The sequence below is a fragment of the Pelodiscus sinensis genome, chromosome 22, assembly GCF_052426305.1.
Source record: "Pelodiscus sinensis isolate ZL-2025 chromosome 22, ASM5242630v1, whole genome shotgun sequence".
NCBI lineage: Eukaryota > Metazoa > Chordata > Testudines > Trionychidae > Pelodiscus > Pelodiscus sinensis.
In genome coordinates, this window is record NC_143073.1 from 23,468,489 (window position 1) to 23,477,553 (window position 9,065).

General features: G+C 50.9%; 1 protein-coding gene across 1 annotated transcript; it reads right to left on the bottom strand.

Moving 5' to 3' along the window:
• Nucleotides 1-1,142: 1,142 nt before the first annotated feature.
• On the bottom strand, nt 1,143-2,441 carry LOC102453209 (chemerin-like receptor 1). The gene has a single exon (XM_006113695.3). The coding sequence runs from the start codon at nt 2,372-2,374 to the stop codon at nt 1,511-1,513; it is 864 nt and encodes a 287-aa protein (XP_006113757.3). The 5' UTR covers nt 2,375-2,441; the 3' UTR covers nt 1,143-1,510.
• Nucleotides 2,442-9,065: the final 6,624 nt, after the last annotated feature.

The following is a 9,065-nucleotide window of genomic DNA, read 5'->3' on the forward strand; positions in this document are numbered from 1 at the left end:
CTGGGTAGATACAGGAGACATTAGTTAACCTCTTAGTCAGCGGGGGCTGGTCAGCACCCCTGGTTATGACAGCCCGTGAGAGGCCTCCCCAGGCAGCAGGCACATGAATCTCTTGCTCTGTTGGACGTGGGGATCCCGACAGGCACCCCAATGCTAGGTGCTGCACTTGTGCCCCCATCCCAGACTCGCCCAGCTCAGAGCCATCAGTCAGCCTGCAGCCAGGCCAGAGCTCACAACAGGGGTCTCCAGACAACCCCCATCTCCCTGCCCCACATGAGCTGCCCCCTGTGGCTCTGCTCAGAGCCTGGCCAGGGACAGATCAGTGCACAGCCTATCCCTCTCCCGACAGAGAGAGCCTCTGCCCCTCTCTGGGAGCTGAGCTGGGGTTTCCCTAGCCCTGCAACAAGAACACAGGGGGCGGGGGTGGGCAGACACGGCAAACAGGGTGATTAACTGCAGCCAGAGCCAGGCCGGGATGGGGAGCAGCCAGCACGGCAGTCACAGCTGGCACCTGAGAAACAGAAGGGAACTGATTTTAAAGAGGAATAAGCCCCGAGCCGGAAAAAAGCGGCAGCCATGTTCATGCAAATGCCGTGGGGAAAATTTAAATCCCCGGGGCATTTGCAATTCCGACTGGTCTCATTAGCATCCCTTTTCCAGAAAAGGTTGCCAATGTAGACACAGCCTACGAGTTTTGCTGGAAGAGGCAATGCAAATGAAGCGCAGATTAGCATTTTCTCATGCTTCATTTCCATAATCTCTCCCAATCTGTTGTTGCACAAAAACAAGCAGTGAGGACGTTTCCTTTTTGCACAAGATCCATGTGCCTCAAACACTCGCATTTTCTAGTGCCGGGTAGCCTCTGGAATCAGAGTTAAATTTGCTTCCCTCCCCAAAATGACACTGTAGAAAGCAATGAAAAAGGCTCTCGGGGTGGACAGGACAGTGAAAAGAGAGAGAGAGAGAGAGTTTATAAACCCTCTGGAACTGACTGGTGCCAAACCAGAGAATGTTTTAGACTGTGGGAAGTCAATATTGCTTAGTAGTGTTACCAACACTTCCCCTGCTTGCTGGGCAGGAGGGGAACATTTAGGGGTAAATATGAGCTAACTAACAGCACAGAACACCCTGAGCCAGGACTGGTGGCGATAAAAAAACTTGATGGGACCTCAATAAACTAGGCCAAACCCATGAAAAGTGGGCATGTGGCTAACTGAAATCATGCTGATGACATGTTGCCCGACCAGAGTGGTTCAGCCTTTATTTGTTGTCAGGGTGGATACTTACAGACTATGATCCAGTGACCCCTTCACATTTTTCTTGTTAAACTACATAGACTGCTCTTCTTGTGTCTCTCACACTAAGGCGGGTTCTTCATTCTCCTCACACTTCCCTGCAGAAAACTGAAAATCTACTTGCCAAAATACAATCTGGAGATCAAAAGGAGCCGACAGCAGCCAGTGAACAGAATTCTTTCTCCATGTCATGTTCACCAATACCGTCTATTCCCCTATTCAGCTGGCTCCAGCCTTGACTGGTCAGCGGTGTCGGGATTGTGTGCGCATTTCTGGTACCTCAGAAACTCTTCCTCCATGGTGAGGTAGAAGATGGGGTTGAGGGTGCTGCTGATATATGTCAGGACACAAGCAAATGCGCTTCCTCTTTCCAGAAGAGGCGGAGGATGCGTAGCTGAGAGCTGCAGAAAGTAGAAGACGTGATATGGCAGCCAGCCGAGGAAAAAGGTCGGGATCAAGCTGCAGAGGATCTTGAGAGGCTGGGTGGCCTGGATTGGATGGTTCCTTCTCAGCCTGGCAGCATGAATGACGTAGAAGATTGAGATGACGATCAAGGCTAATGGGATCAGGAACCCGACCAGGAATTGGATTGCAACGGCGACCTTTGCCCTCCCTTCATCCAGTGGGAAATGCATGCTGGTGCTGGCAGTTGAGGGGAGGAATTCACAGAGGTCACCGTACCGCAAGCTGAACCCAGCAGACAGGGCCCATACAACTAGACCCTCCCAGAAGGCCAGGGAAGCTGTGCGGTGTTTCTGGGCCCACTCAGGCCATGCAGTGAGCATGCAGCGATGGACGCTGATGGCCGTGAGGAGGAAGGTGCTGGAGAACATGTGCAGGGAGGTGATGGTGCTGCTCAGCCTCCTGGCCCAGTCTAAGTTGGAGATGAAGATGATGATGAATCTGAGGGGCAGGCAGAGGATGAAGATGAAATCGGACACGGCCCGGTTGAGGAACCACACGGCGCTGGCCGTCCTCTCCATACGGCAGCCGGTGACGAAGAGGACGTACCCGTTGCACAACACCCCGGTTGGGAAGGCCATGCAGCAGAGCACCAGCAAGATGGTCCTGTACACCATTCTTGGAGGAGCTGCTGTCACAGTATCTCCCCCTTCTCCTCAAGGCTGGGGCAGGGCAGGGCCAATGTTGTTCTGAGGGAAGGAAGGAAGAGCAATGAAAAGGGCTCCAGGAGAAGACAAAGAGAGACAGATGCAGAGTTTATGATCTTCCAAATCCTGAGCTGAACTCAGACCGACCATTGGCCCCATTGGCTGGAAGACCTTCGAAGAACAGAATGACAGGGTGAGCAGTGGGGGTGAAATTGTCGTCTCATCTGAGCCCTGCCAAGATACAGCGTTTGTTGTGTCTATCCTCAGCCTGAATGGTTTGTGTTTCTACACAATAGCAGGGATTTTAACTAAACCAAATGTATATATTTTTAAAAACCCACATTTGCTTCTTGCTCAAAAGTTGGATTTCTAGGCAACATAGTGACCTGGGAGCAAAGACAGAGACATACGATACCTACCTATCTCCCCCAAAGTCCCAAATGATCGTCTTACTCGTAGTGTCCCGCAGTGCTGGCAATCCCACGTTGGATCAATGTTAAAAATTAACGAATTATCCTTTCATCTTTTTTTAATATTCAATTTTTTTAAATCCATTTTTCTCCCGCCGCTCTGCATGTTGAAGCAGACATTTTGGGTTTGAGGCTGATGGGGGTGAGCTACTGGAGCAGGCAAAATCCCCACAGAGCCCTTCCTCCCTACAACATGGAAACCTCTGGTGATGAAAAGGTTCCAAGGAGGAGGAAAGTGAGATAAAAAAGCCACCCGGAAAAACACCAAAGAGTGAAGAGAGCAGGAACAAGCCAAAAGTTTTATTTTTAATGAAAGGATATTTCTAGAGACTATTTTGCTGTATAGACCAGGAGTCAGGACTCCTGGTTTCATCCCAGACTCTGCCACTAAAATACTCGGGGTTTGGGCAAGGCACATCATGGCCCCGTGCCTCAGTTTCCCCTCTGACCATTTGCCTGTTTAGAGTGTGAGTTGGCTGTGGACGGACTGTTTCTCCCTGTGGATTGGGGCAGCATCTGGTATAACGGGACCCCGAACTCAGTCAGGGTCTGTGCAACGCCGGGTGGGAGGCGGCCCCTGAGCTTGGTCGGAGTCTGTGCCGCACCCTAAACTCTGACAATGGGATGGGCAAATAATATCAGCCGGCTCCATCCAGAGGTGGTGAGGGGAGGAGCTGGAGAGAGCAGGAGGGGGAGATCCAGGGAAGAGCAATGGGGGGCGGAATGAGATCTAATGGGCAGCCAGAGGGTTTCCGTCAATTCCTTACCCTTGTCTCGGGCGGACGCAGCAATGCAGAGCCGACCCCTGTCCCAAGTCCCCTCACGGTGCCTGCAGCTCACCCAGACTGGCCCAGCCAGCAACAAGAAGCCGTTCATATGGGGGGATCTCTGTGGGGAGGGAGCCGTGGGGGGAGATCACAGGACGTGGCTGGGTCCGATCACGTCTGCAAAGCGTGGAAGGCCTCCGGCTCCCACAGCTCTACGCAGAGCTCACACGAACCACAAGCTCCCCCCGCTGGGCCCCAGCATGGTGTCAGCATTTGGCTCCCACATCCTGGGGCCAGCAGGGGAAACACCCAGGGGTGAGCTGGGGCTGAGACAGCCACGTCCAGCCAGCTCCCCGGGGGAGGACTCAGGAGCAGAGACCCCAGCTGGGACTTGTCTCCCAGCCGCTCCAACCTGGGAACAAGACCAGACCCGCTGGGAGTCAGCTGCTAAGGAAACCCTCGCGCTGGGCTAGAGACCACACAAACCACAGCCCGGCCTCCAACCGGCCTGGGGCGCGTTTCGGTTCAGCCTGAATCCCCAGGGCAGCCAGGTTCAGGCCAGCCTGGGCCCCGTCCCCAAGGAACCTTGCTGGGGCGCAGGGAGGGGGTTTCTCCATTGGATTAGGGATGTAAAATGTCAATGAGGGGCGTCAAATCTCAGAGGTGCTGAATGACTGAGGAGGGGTCAGAGAAGGGCCTGGAGGATGATTAACGGCCAGGAGCCCAGCTGGGGCAGAGACAAAGTCTGCAAGCACTGGCTATTTATAGTGTTTTCAGCTTGCAAAACTTGCTGCTGCTGCCTGTGCCTTAGGACCAGGTCTACACTACCGGAGAGATGGATTTCCACTCCATACAGCTGAATGTCGTGCCTTGCATGTTCAAAAGTGAAGATATACAACTCCAATTTCTCTCATTACCGTCCCTTACTTCTTATGACCCCATGGAGTATGGGAGTTGACAGGGGCATTATCAGCGGTCAATTTAGGAGGTCCTTACTAGACCTGCTAAATCAAACCCCAGAAGATCGATCTCCAGAGTGTCAATTTCTGGGTAAGTGCAGACAAGCCCCAAGACAACTGTGAGAGTTAATCTCTCTAGGCTCAGGTCTCCCCATCTTCCTAAGCTGTTCTGCACACCCCACCGCTTTGCTGTGCCTCGCCTCACTTTGACTCTCTGTGAGTTAATAGTTAAAAGTTCCCTTTTTTATAGAACCGTCCAAAAAATAAAACAATTGAAAACAGGACAAAGCAACAAACAAAAAACCAGGTAAAAGCTTTACTTTAAATACATCCAGTCAATGAATTATTTTAACCCTGGCGTGTGCAACAGCTGGAATTACTCCTAACTTTTTGGAAAATATGATTCCTTAGCATCAGAAATGCTGCCCCTGCTTCTAAGTCTAAGACTAATATTTGAAACTTCGGCTTTTCTTATTACCACAAAGCATAGTTTTAAATTAGAGTTAATATAAAGTAATGGAAAATGAAATAAGTGACTAAATTAATAGAACAAATTTGGCAAATATTAATATAAATTGTATCAATTTTTATTACGTTTTAATGAGAAATGTAATAACTTACCTATTTACATGTTTAACCCTTTTGTTTCTTTTTGTTTGTGTGTTTGTTTTTTATTTATCTATTATATATTTGAGAGAGTTTGTCTGTTTTTTTCAAGAACTCCTAAACGGTAAGAGCCAGGACCACCAAATTCGGCATGACAACTGAAAGCAATGTCAGGGTTTGCTTGTGCCTGGAAAATGGGATGTGCCTGGAATAGGATTGCTTCTCGTCAAACCAAGCAGAAGAAAAGAGACGGAATCAAGACATCACTGAGCAAACATTGAAACATACTGAACCAAGATGAGCCAGAAAAACAGGATGAACTTGCAAGAGGGTCGCTTCTCATAGAAAAGAGATAAAATGGAGAATTTTGGAATAGCGCTCTGTCAGGGCACAGCTAACTCCATTATTGAGCTTCGAAAACTAGAAGACAATGTTATTGGAAATGAAATGGTCTACAGCCATTTTTTTAAATTAAAACATAGCGACTGATAAGAGTTTATAGGGATGAAGAAAAACCTCCCCACACTTAATGGAATTCCCATTTAAAAAAAATTAAACTAAAAAATGTTAACAATCCCTTTCTTTAAAGAAATCCAAAATAAACATGAACATCATAAAAAGAACACTGTATTTAAAAAAAAACCCACTCACTTCAATCAAGCATGTACCTTTTCCTTTTATTAAAAAACCCACAACCCTGAATTAAGGATCTGAGATAAATGTGCTCATCTTGTTTAGTTATAAATAGAATTCTGGCGCCATGCGTTTGTAAGTGTAAGTTGTCCTGTATGCTATGTATGTTGTCCTTTGTTGTGTGCTGTGTGTTACATGGCTAGTTTTAATTCTCATTTTGTTGCAACAAAAGTCAATTTCATACCCTTTTACTTAAAAACGTAGCCCCGGCACCCAACAGGGAGCTGTGTCTTTAAGAGACCCCGGGGAGAACGACGGGGGGAGTGTGAGCTTGGGCTGTGTCTGGGTCACTGTTGCTGGGCTGATTTACCCTCCACAGTCTGACGCTCCTGGAGTTCGGGGCAGCGGGTCTGTGGCTTAGAAAACAGCCCTGCTCTGTTGTAAAACCCAGATGATTATTTGTGTCCTCATCACAAGATTTGATAAAATTATTTAATTAAATTCAATCCTTGTGGGACTTGAAGGGGGGAGGCCGGCCCTGTGCTGGCCCTGCTGAAAGTCCTTAGAGACCGAACGCTGGGTCACCAGCTACTCTCTGTGGGAGTTGGGTGTTTTTTTAAGGCCCTGGAGAAGGGCAGGGAAGTCTGGCCCAGCCAAGCTTACATGAGCACTTTCCGAAGCAGTCCCAATTACTCCCAGTTCCTACCAGGGTTGCCAGATACCTTCACAAAAAATCCTGAACTGGCAGGGAAAAATTGGTTGAGAACAAAAAAAAAAAAGAGGTTTCTGTGACTTTAAATTACCATGCTCCTAGCTCCCCTGCTCTCGCACATGCTGCCGGCCATCCCTCCGAGGAAAACAGAAAATACCAGACATTTTACATCTCCGGTATTCTCTGTTTTTTTACTGGACAGAAGTCCAAAGTACCAAACTGTCCAGGCCAAAACCGGACACCTGGCAACCCTAGTTCCTACCCTGCAGACCCTTCCCAGGCAGAGCCAGAGTCCCTCCCCTGCAGGGAAAATCCCCAACAGCCTCTGAAATGTCCTGCTCCATCAATGCCTCCACCAGCTCCAGCTTCCAGCAGCAGCTCCTGGTCTGGGCCCAGCTCCACCCCAGCCACCTGGTTCCTCCCTGCAAACTGGAGCCCACCACCTGCTCTCCCTGCATTGCCTGGAAGAGAAGCCATTTCCCCCCTTTTCCCAAGGGATCATGGGAGTTGTAGTATCTATGGCTAGATTGCAGACTCTTCCCAGAAAAGTCAGAGGCTCCTATAGGAAAAGGGGCCTAGGATAGAGAGGGATCAGTTTGTCAAAATCCACTGAACATTTTTGTTGTCTGTTTTGTTACATATCTGCTGACAGGCATTTTGAAATGAATGACCAGCAATAACTGAAACTGGAGTGATTATACTGGGTTAGTTTGACAGATAGTATTTGCAGCATTTTGCAGAATTTTAAAATATTTACGCAGCATTTTTTTTTGTCCTTGCGGAATGTTTAATTTGGGGGGCAGAATTTGCCCAGAGGTATTTAATCTGCTCTATAGCCTGTCCGGGAAATGAGAGTACAACAATTGTACAGTGCTATTGATTGACCGATTATACAATGGCACGGTAAAATGTGAAGGCAAACAGTGTGACAGCACCAGTGCACAGAGACACTTGTGTTTCTAGCTCTGATTTGGTGCACAAGGCGTTTTGAAGTGCAGAGAAACTTGGGGCTACGCAGGACGAGTCAGAATCCTGCAAGGGGAAGAGGAGTGGGAAAGATTCAGCGCCACTGGTCTGCAGGGTCCTTTTCCTCTGAGATGTGGCCACCTCTGGGGTGTGTCATGGGGGCTGTTTATACAGGTGACAAGCAGGAATTTGGAGGAGGGACTGCTGTGGGGAGTGCGGGGGATGGGCTCAGGGATGCTGGGACAGTTTGCATAGTGGGGGTGCTGAGAGCCACTGAGTCAAACTGCAAACCCTGGAGAGCCTGAAAACTGGGAGCTGTCCTCTTGGGAGGGGAGGTGCACAGGGCGGGGGTGAGGCGCATTTGGCTGGTGTAGAAGATGCTCATGAAGCTGACTCTGCAAAGCCCCTGAGGTGGCCAGTTCCGAGCAAGCCTCAAACAGCTCGTCCCAGCCTGGGCCCGCTCATGACGCAGGGTCTGAGAAACCATCTGCAGAGACGGTCGCCCACATCCGTGGTAGCTGCAGCCCCAGAGCAGGAGCTGGGCTGCAGCCGCGTTGTTGCAAAATGGCAGCTCGTTCGCACCTTGAGAAGCACCAGACCCGGCGCAGGCCCCTGAAGTGACGCTGGGTGGGGGGTGATTTGTGGGGAGCCCCATCGTCCTTTGGCCCTGGTCACCCCATGAGAGGCCTCCCCACGCGTCAGGCACATGAATCTCTAGCTCTGTTGGACGTGGGGCCGTGACAGGCTGTAACCCCCTGCCAGGCCCTGCACTTGCACCCCCATCCCCAGGCAGGGACTCGCCCGGCTCAGAGCCACCAGTCACCCATCAGCCAGGCTGGAGTTCAGAACACGGGGCACCAGCTAATCCCCAGCTCCCAGCCCCCCAGACCTACCCCCTCTGGCTCTGCTCAGAACATGGCCAGGAGCAGCTCAGTGCCCAGCCCTCACTCCCCCAATGGGGGGATTCCTCCCCTGCCGACTCTGGGTGCCAGGGTGTGGGTTCCCAAGCCCGGCGACCAGATCACACAGGGCGGGGGGCGGGGGTGTACATGGCAAACAGGATGATTAGCTGCAGCCAGAGCCAGGCCAGGGTGGGGAGCAGCCAGCATGGGGGTCCCAGCTGGCACCTGGGAAACAGAAGGGAACTTGCAGGCTGGGGGTACAAACGAAGCCGGATTTGAACTGAGCCGCATCCCCCCTGCAGGTGGGACCAGCCTGGGGCAAATCCTCAGCCAACAGGCCGGGACTGTCCTCCAGCTGGGACACCCGCCGCCTCAAGCGCTCTGGTGCCCAGACATGTCTCCAGGGGCTGAGCAGGAGGGTTAGACCCAGTATCTTAATCCCCCTTTGCTGCGAGGTGGGTCAGGCCGTCCCCACGGTCTGCGCTCTCAGAAACCTCCCTTGTCGGCAGCTCCTGGGATGGTGGATTCTTTGCTGGGTGCTGATGAGCCCTGAGCCCTTGTCTGGCTGCACCATTGTCTGGTTATACTTATAAAGAGCACAAGGGACCTTTCTCAGGGGAAAAGGCAACACGCCGCATTTATTGAG

Excerpts from the sequence above, each read along its gene's own strand:
- LOC102453209 (XM_006113695.3), bottom strand. The coding sequence starts at position 2,374 with ATGGTGTACAGGACCATCTTGCTGGTGCTCTGCTGCATGGCCTTCCCA.